Below are 15,243 nucleotides of genomic sequence, written 5' to 3' on the forward strand. Positions count from 1 at the left end.
GTACCATCATAAAAATAAACGACGGTACGTCTAGTTAATTCTCATCATTAAATGGTAAAAATCGAGTTTTACAAGCCGATCCTGCGACAAGTAACGGACTGGTAGAGTAGCAAAAAATCTTTATCAAGTTCCAGTTAACTGATGGTTTATTTTAGTAACCGTTTAAAGTGATTACAAACCAAACTGAATTATAATGCTCGTTAAATAATTCGAACGGAATTTTGCGCTTAGTTTAAAAATACCTATTACCGCATAAACAAAATCGTGTTTAATTAATTTTCTTTTGTTGCTTGAGTTAGCAACGTGGTTTATGGAATTATTATTCTCGAGCCAAATCGCAATTGTTTGGTAAATTTGCTTGAAATCTGGATTTTTAAATTTTCTGCCATAGAAACTATACAAAAGCCTTAAGCTTGGTTCACATGAATCCGGAACATTCGCGGAATGCGGACAGCGGAAAATCGTTCAGCCTACAGACAGTCAGGGAGAAAAGTGCTGCCAAAGTTTGAACTGGCAGAAACACAGTTTGAAAAGACAGTCAGCGACAAAATCGTCTATTAAACTCACTTGGAGTGAGAAAATGACAGTTTTAAGCACATTTTTGGAATCCTCATTAAATTTCCTATCTACTAACCTAAAAAAAACACTACCAAATTGAGTACAGTCATAGAGAAAAACAGTGTCAAAGTTTGAACTGCCAGAAACACAGTTTGAAAGGACAGTCAGAGACAAAATCACCTGTAAAACCCACTTGGAATGAGAAAATGACAGTTTTAAGCACATTTTTAGAATCCTCATTAAATTTCCTATCCACTAACCTAAAAAAACACTACCAAATTGAGTACAGTCAGAGAGAAAAACAGTGTCAAAGTTTGAACTGCTAGAAACACAGTTTGAAAGGACAATCAAGGACAAAATCGCCTGTAAAACCCATTTGTGGTGTGAAAATGACAGTTTTAAGCACATTTTTGGAATCCTCATATTCCTCATTAAATTTCCTATCCAATAGCCTAAAAAAATATCACTAAATTCGATACAGTCAGGGAGAAAAGTGCTGCCAAAGTTTGAAAACACAGTCAGCGACAAAATCGTCTGTTAAACTCACTTGGAGTGAGAAAATGATAGTTTTAAGAACATTTTTGGAATCCTCATTAAATTACCTATCCGCTAACCTAAAAAAACACTACCAAATTGAGTACAGTCAGAGAGAAAAATAGTGTCAAAGTTTGAACTAACAGAAACACAGTTTGAAAGGACAGTCAAGGACAAAATCGCCTGTAAAACCCATTTGTGGTGTGAAAATGACAGTTTTAAGCACATTTTTGGAATCCTCATTAAATTTCCTATCCAATAGTCTAAAAAAATATCACTAAATTCGGTACAGTCAGGGAGAAAAGTGCTGCCAAAGTTTGAAAACACAGTCAGCGACAAAATCGTCTGTTAAACTCACTTGGAGTGAGAAAATGATAGTTTTAAGCACATTTTTGGAATCCTCATTAAATTTCCTATCTACTTATCTAAAAAAACACTACCAATATGAGTACAGTCAGAGAGAAAAACAGTGTCAAAGTTTGAACTGCCAGAAACACAGTTTGAAAGGACAGTCAGAGACAAAATCGTATGTAAAACCCACTTGTAGTGTGAAAATGACAGTTTTAAGCACATTTTTGGAATCTTTATTAAATTTCCTATCCAATAGCCTAAAAAAATATCACTAAATTCGGTACAGTCAGGGAGAAAAGTGCTGCCAAAGTTTGAAAAGACAGTCAGCGACAAAATCGTCTGTTAAACTCACTTGGAGTGAGAAAATGACAGTTTAAAGCACATTTTTGGAATCCTCATTAAATTTCCTATCTACTTATCTAAAAAAACACTACCAAATTGAGTACAGTCAGAGAGAAAAAAGTGTCAAAATTTGAACTAACAGAAACACAGTTTGAAAGGACAGTCAAGGACAAAATCGCCTGTAAAACCCATTTGTGGTATGAAAATGACAGTTTTAAGCACATTTTTGGAATCCTCATTAAATTTCCTATCCAATAGTCCAAAAAAACACTAAAAAATCGAGTATAGTCAGTTAGAAAAACAGTGTCAAAATTTGAACTGCTAGAAACACAGTTTGAAAGGACAGTCAAGGACAAAATCGCCTGTAAAACCCACTTGTAGTGTGAAAATGACAGTTTTAAGCACATTTTTGGAATCTTTATTAAATTTCCTATCCAATAGCCTAAAAAAATATCACTAAATTCGGTACAGTCAGGGAGAAAAGTGCTGCCAAAGTTTGAAAACACAGTCAACGACAAAATCGTCTGTTAAACTCACTTGGAGTGAGAAAATTATAGTTTTAAGCACATTTTTGGAATCCTCATTAAATTTCCTATCTACTTAACTAAAAAAACACTACCAATATGAGTACAGTCAGAGAGAAAAACAGTGTCAAAGTTTGAACTGCCAGAAACACAGTTTGAAAGGATAGTCAGAGACAAAATCGTATGTAAAACCCACTTGGAATGAGAAAATGACAGTTTTAAGCACATTTTTGGAATCCTCATTAAATTTCCTATCTACTTATCTAAAAAAACACTACCAATATGAGTACAGTCAGAGAGAAAAACAGTGTCAAAGTTTGAACTGCCAGAAACACAGTTTGAAAGGACAGTCAGAGACAAAATCGTATGTAAAACCCACTTGTAGTGTGAAAATGACAGTTTTAAGCACATTTTTGGAATCCTTATTAAATTTCCTATCCAATAGCCTAAAAAAATATCACTAAATTCGGTACAGTCAGGGAGAAAAGTGCTGCCAAAGTTTGAAAACACAGTCAGCGACAAAGTTTTCCGTGTGTAAAAAGCATTCATTCCGCACCGCCTCCGTTATAATTCCGGATACATGAGAACCGAGCTTTATTCTGATGATTGAACCGTACTCGTTTAAATAATTCATTCTTATTCCGCTAGGAGGCGTTATTAAGCTGGTGACTATTTTAGGTTAAAATCCTACATTGTGTATCTCTGGTTGCATATTGTAATTTTTTAGAATCATTCCCGATTAGAGTAGTTTTCAAGATTGTATAAGTAAAATAAAACACACTTTTTGATTGGTTTTCGAGTTTAAACCAATTAACCAATCAAATTGTGTGTTAATAACCGGAATAACTATAAAAACTGACTTATTTTTGCTTAGTAACGTTCATTCTGGATTGTGGAGGTTTGTAGCACCTGCACTCGTCTAGACTATCATCTAGAGTAGTTGTGTTTATGTTCGTACGCTTCTCATTACCCATCGAAACGATAATTAAGCCATCGAACTGCCTTCCATATAAGATTTATACTAATAACTGTTAGGAAGTGTATAATGTATAACAGTAAAATAATAGCCGAACCCATAAAAGCCATTATCGTTTCCCAAATCTCATTTGCGCACCGATGAAAATCTCACTGGATATCAATTCCGACTTGATGTAGACGCTCGCCGACCCATAAAGACCCTCGTATCGCGCAGCTTTAAAGTACCTAATTATATTTACAAGAAGTTTCACTAACAACGAGCTTTAGGCTTGAGCAACCAAACACATGGACGCGCTATTATTAATAGGTATTTTCTAAAAATACGGTCTCTGCCTCTTTCTCACACACACTCAGGTAATAACTGTTTTAATTGAATCTTATTACCAACCAGATGTGAGACAAACATGTCATTGTGGTATAGTTGGGAGGAGATAAGTAAAGTGTTGAAATCAAAAAAATGTTTTGAAATAGAGCATCAACTTTCTCTCCGAGAGTACACGATCCATTTTTCACTTAGTATAACATTTGAATAAATCAAAAACGAGTCCATATTCGAAATCCCTAGATCGATCCGTTGATAACAAACGATCGCACTAGATTTACGACTATTATACTTCGGGGAGGTGAAGATAGCGTATTATGCCATTATAATAAAGATCAGAAGATATGAAGAAACAGTCGAAGCGATTGATAGGATGGTGGTTTCTTCGTGGCCCAGATAGGACTAAACGCTCGCCATAACGGCACAGATAATCGAATCGGTACGCCCCGAGCTAAATTAATTGTTTTCGCGTCTATCTTGTCTAGAATTTAATGTTTAATATCCCGACGGCACCTTATTCGGTGATCTTAATTGGGCAACAAAGTTTTTTCCGCTAAATGTCTTATTTCGACATAAAATCCTCCAATCGCTGGTTTGTTACAAACGGATTGACAGCTGTTGTACGTTTCAATAATTGTGAAACCGCATAACCCCTGTGGCCTTTCCACTTACTATGTATGATTCATTGATTTCTATTAACTGTCTGACAAGTTTAGGGAAAAAAGTGACACAAACTGTAGGGGAAATCACGATGTTGCCAGTTCTGTTAAGCTCTCAACAAGACAACATATTAGAACTAACTAAATTGTGATTGGTCAAAAAAAAAACAGAGTTCAGCTTGCTGCCTTAAACTAGAAGTTTCTTTTTGTGCCAATTTGTACAGCATTGTAGCCAGTTTTTTCCTACTCAACTCACCAGAGAAAAATTTGTCGAACTGATCAGGCTGCATTGTAAGTTTTTTCGTTTCTATTATATTGCTGCGATCATAGTGCTACTGTGCATGATTATATGATAAAATATTGCAAGAAATCCCATCTGACAACATTGCAAACCGCCATTATGAATTACGTAAGGCTTGTTGTATTAATTATTTTGAAATTATGTTATTCAAGCAAATTTTCAAGTTTATGGATGAAAGTTGAATTTAAAAAATATTAGACAATGTTAGTTTTTAAGTAATCTAAGCAGGTCACGTGACATCGGCCAATTTGATTCCACCTGCCAGAAAAAAATTTTTTTAGTTTTAAATTACTTGTGGCATTTGAGTACAAATAAATTTAAAGACAGAATCTTTACAAGGCAAAACTCGTTTTCAAGCTTCATGGGGTGAGCAGGGCGTTTTTGACGTCACGATGACGTAATTTGACAAAACCTCGAGTTTACCAATTGTCAAATTACGTCATTGTGACGTCAACAAAGCTCTGCTCTGCCTACGTGTTAATCTCGGTGTGTGATTGGTCGCTGCACAGTTAAAAGCTGCCTTTTTTTACCAATCAACTGTGATCTCTGATTTACGCAGAAAACCTTCTCCATCAGGTCCAAAAGTGTTGCTAATTTACCACTGGCATTGTTTATTTGCGGATGTTTAGATCAAAAACTGGAAATCCTTAATAAAATCCTATTTATAATACTTTAGGATTCTCGATCGAGGAAATTTATATTACGGGATATTAACCCAAATTAATTTAAGAACTGTCAAGACCATTGAATATTTATGCCGGTTACACATCGTGTTTTACACCTTGAGTATTTTTAGCGCGTTTTAAAAATAGTTTAGTGTAACTTAACCGTGTTTCGGTTAAATTTATTATTGATATTAATTTCTAACTGATAATCGAACGAAAACGCCTCGATTTCGTGTAAACCTAATTTTTTATGTGTGTACGTACTGAAAATTCCGCTGGCTTGTTCCGGGTAACCGGGTCGAAAATGTGTGCCAAACAATCTTTAGAAACAATAAATTTTCTAAACCGTGCCAGATTGGCTTTACCATAACAAAAGGTTTAAAAATAGAACGCCCGTTTCCTCCTCACTACTACTTATTGGGAAATATTTTGCGTGCAAGTCTCTATGGTAAATTTACCGGTTATTGTTAGCTTTTCAATCTATCACGCACCGCGATTTATTTTGGTTGCAGTATTTCTAGGTAAAAGACTAAAATTGTCGCGGTTTACTTGAAAAGACACTTTGTTAGTATAAACTTGACAGAACATTAACAATCTTTTGGTGAACGCAAAACGCATACAAAACGGGCTTAATGGTTGCTTATTTAGGCTGCCCATCAAATTAAAATTAGACAATTTCAAAGTTGAATAATTATTAATAACTAAACATTATCCAACTTTGAAGTCATCGTTTTGTTTGATTTAGCTTGGAAACCGTTTTCATCAAGAATTAGGTTTCTGTGCACATTTTATATTAGTTTTTTCATAACAATGGCTTACAGCTTTGGGTGTACTCATCATAATAATCACTTCGAGTGCTTCAGTGTAACCGGAATTGCACAGGATCATCTGAATGTACGCAACTTTGCCAATTTTAATGTGGAGGACATTTTCAGGTTCGGTGCATCAGCAAAGTCTGGAAAATAGACCTGCGGTATTTCGTACCAGAGAGGGCAGACAACAGGACGACGACTCGTATTTGGGGTATTCCACCATTGTGGGAGACTTTTTGGGTAATGGTGAGCAGGGCATTGCTGTGGGCATGCCCAGGGGCGCGGAACTACACGGAAAGGTTTGCTGCACTCAGTTTGTAACTTGTAGAAGTTATTTTTAAATGATGGTTTGCAGATTTTACTGTTCACTTGGAACTTGACCAATTACAAAAACATCTCGGGTGGACAATTAGGGTCCTACTTTGGGTATTCTCTAGCTTCTGGTGATATTGACGGGGATGGTAAATTGGACTTGATTGTGGGAGCTCCAATGCATACTGAACCCAATACTGAAGACAAGTACGATGTGGGGAGGGTGTACGTGTTCTACCAAGGTGGTGGGCTTGTGAGTTATTACTTTTTATTATTTTCCGGGTCTGTAGGAGTTTTTTTGCAGGAAAGTTTCAATAATTCATCTTTCATTGATGGTACCAACTCAAAAGCACGATTCGGACATAGCGTGGCCTTTTTAGGTGATATGAACCAGGACGGTTTTGATGGTGCTTATAGAACACCTTTTAGACATCTCAGATTTTTAATTTTGGGTTTTAGATTTTGCTGTTGGTGCTCCTTACGATGGGGAGTTTAATCGAGGTGCCGTTTACATTTACTACGGGTCTGCCAAAGGAGTTTTGGAGAAATACGGACAAGTTATCTACGCCGAAGACATAAATACGCGAAACAACATCCCCGTGAACACTTTCGGTTTCTCAGTTACCGGTGGATTGGACATGGACGGGAATGACTATCCTGATATGGCAGTGGGGGCTTATTTGTCCAATGCAGCGTTTTTCTTTAGGTTTGTCTTTCTCTCTCTGTACATCATAAATGTTAACCACGACCAAAATTAGGTCAAGACCCGTTGTAAGGGTGGAAGCCTTTGTCAGATTCAGTGCGGAAAGCAAACAAATCGATATAAAGAAGAAGAATTGCGTCCTGAGGAATGGACAAAAGGGAACCTGCACCAACATCGATTTTTGCATTAAATATACCGGAAAAGGAATTCCTCAACAAATCCGTATGTCACCACAAAAATAAAAAAATATTGTATCCTAAATTGTAACATTACGTAGGTTTGAACGTCCAATATAACCTGGACACTAAAAAACCAAACATTCCCAGAATGGCCTTCTCAAGACAAAACTCTCATACGATCAACGACACCATCACTTTGTACAAGGATGGTCAGGACATTTGTCAGACTGAAGAAATTTATATTAAGGTAAGATTGTTTAGGGAAAACCAATTGACAACAATTTAACGTGTTCTTTTTTCATTTATAGAACGACATTCGTGATAAACTAACTCCACTAGAAGCGGAAGTGAAATACTTTATGATACAAGACGACCGTGACTCTTTCAATTATGGCCGAGTGAGAAATCCTCAATCGTTACTGAAACCAGTCCTGGACCTAAACTTGCCGCCATCCAGGAAGGATTCCATCATTATCCAAAAGAATTGCGGCCATGACAACGTTTGCATTCCCAATCTGAACGTGCAAATAACCAAGTGAGTTTCCACATGATATAACGTGTATTTGGCTTCAATCGATAATTTCACACAGAAACGTGGAGAAATACTTGTTGGACTCGAACACTAACATCGAATTCGATATAATCGTGTCCAATCTGGGCGAAGACTCTTTCGAAACCACTTTGGACATGATTTACCCGGACGGGGTTTACTACAAAAAGTACGAAGTGAAGGACGATATGAAGGGTATTCTGTGCAGTTCGGGAGAGAACAGAACAATCAGTTGCGATATTGGCAATCCTTTACCTGCTGGAAGAATTGTAAGTTTCTAACTGACTATACTCGATTTTTTAGTGGTTTTTAGACTATTGGATAGGAAATTTAATGAGGATTCCAAAAATGTGCTTAAAACTGTGATTTTCACACTACAAGTGGGTTTTACAGGCGATTTTGTCCTTGACTGTCCTTTTAAACTATGTTTCTGTTAGTTCAAATTTTGACACTTTTTTCCTCTCTGACTGTACTCAATTTGATAGTGTTTTTTTAGGTTAGTAGATAGGAAATTTAATGAGGATTCCAAAAATGTGCTTAAAACTGTCATTTTCACACCACAAATGGGTTTTACAGGCGATTTTGTCCTTGACTGTCCTTTCAAACTGTGTTTCTAGCAGTTCAAATTTTGACACTGTTTTTCTAACTGACTATACTCGATTTTTTAGTGGTTTTTAGACTATTGGATAGGAAATTTAATAAGGATTCCAAAAATGTGCTTAAAACTGTGATTTTCACACTACAAGTGGGTTTTACAGGCGATTTTGTCCTTGACTGTCCTTTTAAACTATGTTTCTGTTAGTTCAAATTTTGACACTTTTTTCCTCTCTGACTGTACTCAATTTGATAGTGTTTTTTTAGGTTAGTAGATAGGAAATTTAATGAGGATTCCAAAAATGTGCTTAAAACTGTCATTTTCACACCACAAATGGGTTTTACAGGCGATTTTGTCCTTGACTGTCCTTTCAAACTGTGTTTCTGTTAGTTCAAACTTTGACACTGTTTTTCTCTCTGACTGTACTCAATTTGGTAGTGTTTTTTTTAGGTTAGTAGATAGGAAATTTAATGAGGATTCCAAAAATGTGCTTAAAACACTACTTAAACTGTCATTTTGTGTCCGCAGGCCAAATTTAGGATGATTTTCATACCTTATCCTAAACAAGACATTCCACCCACCTACGAATTTGAGGTGCAAGTCAACAGCACTAATCCGGAACTGAATCAAACGTTGGACGACAACTACAGCCATATTGCGATCGATATTTGGGTCGATTCGGCGCTTGATTTGAGCGGGTAAGTGAAAAACGACATTTCTTACAGTTTGCCTTATGTAATGTCCTATTTTCAGACGTTCAATACCTCAAGAAATTTACCTGTCCAACACCACTCAATATTCAAGTGAAACCATTGATAAGGAGTCGGATATTGGGCCTCAAGTCACCCACTTGTACACGTTGAAAAACAAAGGACCTGCCGAAATCTTCGAGGCGGAAATGTACTTTTTGTGGCCTTGGCAGACACTAGCAGGTATAATTTGATTTGAATTTATCATTATGATGTTTTACTGTGTTGTTTGTTTTTTTCAGGGGAAGACTTGCTGTACCTGCTGGAACAACCTCACGTTCCCGAAGGAGTTGTTTGCACTATTCCAGCTCCGGCTAATTACAAAAACTATCAAGTAACTTTGTTTTTGAGTAAATTGTGAACTTTTAACTATTGTTTTATGGTGTTTTAGCTGGATTACAACCCTAAACCCATTTGGGAAAGACTGCAAATCGACGCATCCAGTCATGATATTGGTTCTGGTTACTCTTCTATCAAGGTGGAATCCGGTAAAACTGTCACAGGTCAGTCCCTATTATAGTGTTTACTGTTTTACTTATGCAAACTTAATATGATTTTTAGCTGTGGCTGGTGGCGGTCGAACTCTTCAACCATCCAAACTCGACGAAGAAATCAGTAGTTCATCCGGAGATGCTTCTGTAGTTTTTGAGAGAAGACACAACGACTCCTCCGCTTCTCTTAGCAACGTGCAAGACAGTTACGGTACCATTTTTTTTGTGGTTCTATTGTGCGACACATTAAAATACCCCGTTTCCAGGTCACATTAGCAAAGCTGGCGAAACGATCAACACTAAAACCGAATGGCAAACTGTTACGGTGAATGGGGTACCAACTACAGTGTTGACTAATGTCACTACAGTGCGGGACGCTTCTGGAAAAATAGTCAACACTTATTATTCATCAAACAATGTGGGTGATCAGCTGACTAGTGGCAGTAACTTGGATGGTTCCAAACGAAGTAAGACTTATATTATAAAGAAAATAAAAAATTTACCTTTTGATGTCAAAATAAATCAGAAGGTGGGCAACACAAATCAAAGATTATTTACACTTCTTCTGGCGGTGGCAAAGCCACCCAGGGTGGAGAAAACTTGTCGATTTCTGGGCGGACTGAAGAAGAAACCATCCAGTCAAAATCGAGCAGTAAGTACTGGAATCCAGCTGAAATTAGATCAAGTAGTAAAATTTATTTTAGGTCTGCAGTCGAGTAGTGCAAACGAACGCAGATTCGAAGAGGAGCACGCGTACACAGTTGGTGGAGGGGCGCGAGAAGGTGGTGGTTACTTGTCAACCACCCCAGTTCCGCCCTACGTGGAGCCACAAACTCCCAGGCGCCGCCCTACTACCACAACCACAACCACCCCTCAAATCGATCAAGCCAACGAGGCCCGTATGCGTTACGAACAAAGGCTACAATACGAAGAACGTCAAAGACAACTGGAAGAACAACGACGTCGTTTAGAGGAACAGCAACGTTCTAGTAAGTTACGATTTTTATTAACTTATTCAGTAATGTGGAAATTTGGCTAAAACTCAAGTTTAAAAGTATAAAATCACTTACCTCAGTAAAGGGCAAAGTATGTCGAGCTTCAACACACACAATTTTTGTTCTCGAAGCCGCTTCAATTCCGTGTTTCTCCTGCACAAACGAGCATTGAGGTGCTTGTGTCGTGTTGCCTCTTCATTGAACATGGTATCCTCACCTTGTGCTGCATTTTCATCTTAGAGACGATTTGTCTTGTCCGTGGCAAGCTTGAGGGTCAGTTGTCCGAGGGATTCGTTTTGAGGCTTCCCATTCCTCACACGGAGAAGATTAAGTCGTCGCTTATTTACGGTGGCAAGAGACTTTTTAATAACCTTCTCCACGTGAGAGGCCAGCCATTCTTCTCCACCTGAGAGGTTTTTGCTTGACGGGACGTACTATTCTCTGGACGAATTCTACTCCAGTTCTTGAGGCGCCTTGTTCTGCCATAAATTGACCAAGCAGCACTGTTTGTGTTTTTGATCCTCTTTCTCCTCTCTTATACAGGGTAACTGCCTTTTTGTTTTGTTTTTTTTTAAATAATTGTAAGGTGTAATTATGTGTGATTCATATTGTATGTGTAGTGTAATAATTATGTATGTTCTTTTTTTGCTTTTTTTGTATGTGTTTTCAGGACTTTGTCAATGACTGTTCTAAAAGCTTTTAGGAATTTTAGACCGTTTTGGAAGGCTTTCGTCTGCTTGGGAAGCATTTTGGAGTTTCTGTAGTGTTTTAAAATCTTTTGAAACTACTTGAGGAGTATTTGGAAGGTTTTTGGACAGTTTAAAGAGCATTTTGAAATTCTTAGACGGTTCTAGAATTTTTTGAAAGCTTTTAGACTGTTATGATATCTTTTGGGCGCTTCTAGACTAGTTGAAGGGCATTTGGAATCTTTTAGACAGTTCTAAAAGTTTCTGTAGTGTTTTGAAATCATTTTAGACTACTTGAGGAACATTGAAGGTTTTGGACTGCTTTTAAGACATTTGAAACCTTGTAGACGGTTATAGATACTTTTGGAAGCTCTTAAACTGCTCTAAAAGCGTACGGAAACTTTTGGACTGTCTTGAAATGTTTTGAGAGCTTCCAGACTGTTCTAAAAGCTTTTGGAAAGCTTTCGACTGCTTTAGAAGCATTTTGGAGTTTCTGTAGTATTTTCCATCTCCATTTGGAAGGTTTCTGGCGACTTTAAAAAGTATTGAAGGTTTTAGACTGCTTTTAAAACATTTGAAAACTTATGGAGGGTTCTAGAAACTTATGGAAGCTTTTAGACTGCTTTGAAATTTTTTGAGAGCTTCTAGACTAGTTGAAGATCATTTGGAAGCCTTTAGAGTGTTCTAAAAGCTTTTAGAAGGCTTTCGTCTGGACTGCATTTGGAACCTTGTAGACGGTTCTAGAAACTTTTGGAAGCTGTTAAACTGCTCTAGAAGCGTGCGGAAGTCTCTCAGAACCCTTCAATATCTCAATATAGCTATTGCAATTGTAAATTTACCTGTTCAAAATAAAACCATACAAAAATAGCGGCAAATAGACACAAAAAGAAGAAAAAAACAAATCTGTCAAATGACGTATTTGAAAGGTTTTTTGCTTTTATTATTAACAAAAAACAGACATAACCTGTTTATTGATGATTTCTGCTGTGTGAATCATACAATAAAGCTACTTTTTTGATTGATTGATTGACATTACTAAAAGTCAGTCCAAAAACACGAATTTTAACTGAAAAATTAGAAATTTTCTCATTAGGTTCTTTCTGCCTGTTTGTTTTTATTACGGTTAAAATTAATTTCAACTGCAAAAGATTGAACTGAAGGTGGATATTATAATTTTGACGTTACAAATAAATATACAGGTGTGGTAAATCCAAAACCGACCATAGGAAAACCGTGTAACGGACAGAGAAACGTAGATAATTGCATGCGCGGGAGAAAGACAGAAAACGAAAAATATATCAAGTAGGCCATATTTTCAGCGCGCTGTTGCCAAACGCCACAAGTATCACTCAAATACCGTCGACAAAATAACTTGGCGTTTGGCAACAACGCGCTGAAAATATGGCCTACTTGATATTTTTTTCGTTTTCTGTCTTAGTCCCGCGCATGCAATTATCTACGTTTCTCTGTCCGTTACACGGTTTTCCTATGGTCGGTTTTGGATTTACCACACCTGTATAATTGAAGATGTTTGCCCACAGCAGACTTGGTGGCCACGTATCCTGGAATAGGGAATAAATTATTAGGTTTTAATCGTTAAACATTTTGCAGGTCAAAACGTGGTGGTAACGCAAGAAGAGGAACGTCGTAAATACGAGGAACGCCGTAAGCAAGAGGAGGAAGAACGGAAACGGTACCTGGAACAGTTGAGACGCGAAGAAGAAAAACAACAAGCCGAACAAAAAGCCCGTCTGCAGGCCTACGAGGAAGAGGTAAGGCGACAACAGGAAAAGCAACGGCAGGAAGAAAGACGAAGACTGGAACTGGAAGCCCAAAGAAGAAGGCCTTCGGTACCGGTAGCCAGTAGTGAAGATGTTTTAAGGTGGGTTGGTTGCTCGAAAGTTGTGGTGTAATTAACGTGACTACTTGGAGAATAGGCAACAACACAGGGAGGAAGAAGATCGGCGTTACAGGTTAGAAGAGGAACGACGCAGACAGTATGAGATTGAAGAAAGACGGAAATTGGAGGAGAGTAGGCGGGTTGAGGAGGAAAGAAGACAGTGGGCGCAGCAACGTGGAGGTCACAGAGTGAGTTACAGTGGGTTACAGTGTTGTCACGTTTTGACGATTGAATTTAAAGGTTTCAGGAGGTCGGGTACGTACTGGGTACTTTGATGCCCAAGGTGTTTATCACGATGAGTCGGCGGAGTCTTCAAGCGCGTCACGAGGCGGTTCCGGAGTTTTGTACAATCGTACCTGGACTGTTGAGGGCACGGCAACCATCGATGATCCCGATCAACCACCACAGTTTAACTTTGGAGACGTTGCAGCTGGTGGAAGCGGTTTCAGGACTCAGACTATTGATCTGGGTATGGTTGGTCATGCTGGGGCTAGCCAAGGTAATTTTCACCCGATTGTTCAAAGGAAGTCAAAATTAACACTGAATTTGAAGATGCCACACGACAACAAGGAGCAGGACAATGGACAAGAAACGGCCAACGTACCAGAACAGGTACTTTTTCGGGCACTCTAGGAGAAGGCATCTCTAACCACAACGAGCAAACTTCTGAATGGGAACGCTCCAGATGGGAGGAGCCTGGAGTGCCTCACGTGGAACGCGATAACGTCCCCACAGACTCGCCTGACTTGAGCCGTAGACGAGGGCGACGACAAGTAAATCTTCCTAACCTCAAAAAAAAATTAAATGACAAAATTCCTTCAATAGATCGACATTGATCCTGAAATCGATGACGCACTAAAATGCACGGCAACTCGATGTTTCTACGTCAAATGCGTGGTAGGCAAACTGAAAAAGGACGAATTCATTTCGATCGCTTTGAGGTCGAGGCTGAACGTGAAGGCGGTGAGAAAGTTGAGCACCACGCAACCAATCAAGTTGTCGTCGATGATGGTTGCTAGGATATCCAAGTTGCCTCACATAGGCAAACCCAAAGATCCTGCACTGCACAGTCACGAGATCTTTACGGATATTCCTGCAGGCGAACAGGAATTGACGACGCAAGCGGTCCCGTTGTGGATTATTTTGCTGTCGGCCATTGCCGGGACACTAATTTTGTTGCTAGTCATTTTATTACTGTATAAAGTAAGTCGTTGTCTTGATGTATTTTTAGCAAAAGTGAGTATTTTGTGTAATTTTTAGTGCGGATTTTTCAAGAGGAAACGGCCATCGTCAGCACCTGAAAGACAGCCACTAAGAACCAACGGTTACCATCCCAACGACTAATCACGATTTCAATGACAAGTGATGGTTATCAAAACACTGCCATTTTGAGGACAAAATTTTATCAAACGTTTTTAGCAGTGTTTAGTGTTTTTTACGATAATTGTGATTTTTTTACAGTCTCGAGAACTAACCGGAAACTAATCCGTATTAACACACGGTTCTGTTGAGTTTAGACTGAACGATGTATAGACGCCATTTTGCACGACACGTGATCTCAACAAGGAGATTTGAAAAAAAAGTGAAAAAGCCATATATTTGTGTAAAATGTGCCAGATTTAGGGGTTTAGGTTAATACGGCCTCGACTAAAATGAAGACGCTTATTTTTAATACTTAACTTATTTAATATACATGATAAATGACTATTTGTAGCTGCTAGGAAATTTATAATATTTATTGTGCCTTTGTGGACATTTTTGATATTGAAATTGGCTTGTCCTTAATGAAAATAATCTGTGTAATTTTCCTGGACTTATTGTAAAATTGCGCTTGATTTTATCAAGAAATTTAAAAATAAGCAATCCGAAAGTGCACTTAAAAATTGTATAAAGTGTTCTAATTTGTAAATTTTTTGTTAAATGTGTAATATTTCTAGTAAATTTAACATTGTCTGTGAATAAAAGTAAATTATTGTTTTTTTGTTCTATTTTAGTTTCCTAAGACACCATCACCACCTGGCAACATCTTAGCAGCTT

General features: G+C 37.9%; 1 protein-coding gene across 4 annotated transcripts in view; it reads left to right on the forward strand.

Moving 5' to 3' along the window:
• Nucleotides 1-15,182, forward strand: part of LOC145728231 (integrin alpha-PS2-like) — a 41,536-nt gene extending 26,354 nt beyond the window's left edge. For all 4 annotated transcript variants that reach the window (XM_081978305.1, XM_081978303.1, XM_081978304.1 and 1 more), the window contains 22 exons: nt 6,170-6,345; nt 6,402-6,611; nt 6,663-6,765; nt 6,818-7,064; nt 7,117-7,283; nt 7,339-7,487; nt 7,549-7,775; nt 7,831-8,059; nt 8,914-9,083; nt 9,139-9,317; nt 9,377-9,468; nt 9,526-9,637; nt 9,696-9,836; nt 9,892-10,092; nt 10,152-10,277; nt 10,330-10,614; nt 12,918-13,188; nt 13,244-13,394; nt 13,447-13,705; nt 13,759-13,979; nt 14,032-14,409; nt 14,467-15,182. In XM_081978305.1, coding sequence (XP_081834431.1) covers nt 6,170-6,345; nt 6,402-6,611; nt 6,663-6,765; nt 6,818-7,064; nt 7,117-7,283; nt 7,339-7,487; nt 7,549-7,775; nt 7,831-8,059; nt 8,914-9,083; nt 9,139-9,317; nt 9,377-9,468; nt 9,526-9,637; nt 9,696-9,836; nt 9,892-10,092; nt 10,152-10,277; nt 10,330-10,614; nt 12,918-13,188; nt 13,244-13,394; nt 13,447-13,705; nt 13,759-13,979; nt 14,032-14,409; nt 14,467-14,550 — 4,178 coding nt within the window. In that variant the 3' untranslated portion in view covers nt 14,551-15,182. The remainder of the gene's footprint in view (nt 1-6,169; nt 6,346-6,401; nt 6,612-6,662; nt 6,766-6,817; nt 7,065-7,116; nt 7,284-7,338; nt 7,488-7,548; nt 7,776-7,830; nt 8,060-8,913; nt 9,084-9,138; nt 9,318-9,376; nt 9,469-9,525; nt 9,638-9,695; nt 9,837-9,891; nt 10,093-10,151; nt 10,278-10,329; nt 10,615-12,917; nt 13,189-13,243; nt 13,395-13,446; nt 13,706-13,758; nt 13,980-14,031; nt 14,410-14,466) is intronic.
• The last annotated feature ends 61 nt before the right edge of the window (nt 15,183-15,243 follow it).

Source organism: Ips typographus, linkage group LG4 (assembly GCF_016097725.1).
Source record: "Ips typographus isolate SLU linkage group LG4, UJ_Ityp_2.0, whole genome shotgun sequence".
NCBI lineage: Eukaryota > Metazoa > Arthropoda > Insecta > Coleoptera > Curculionidae > Ips > Ips typographus.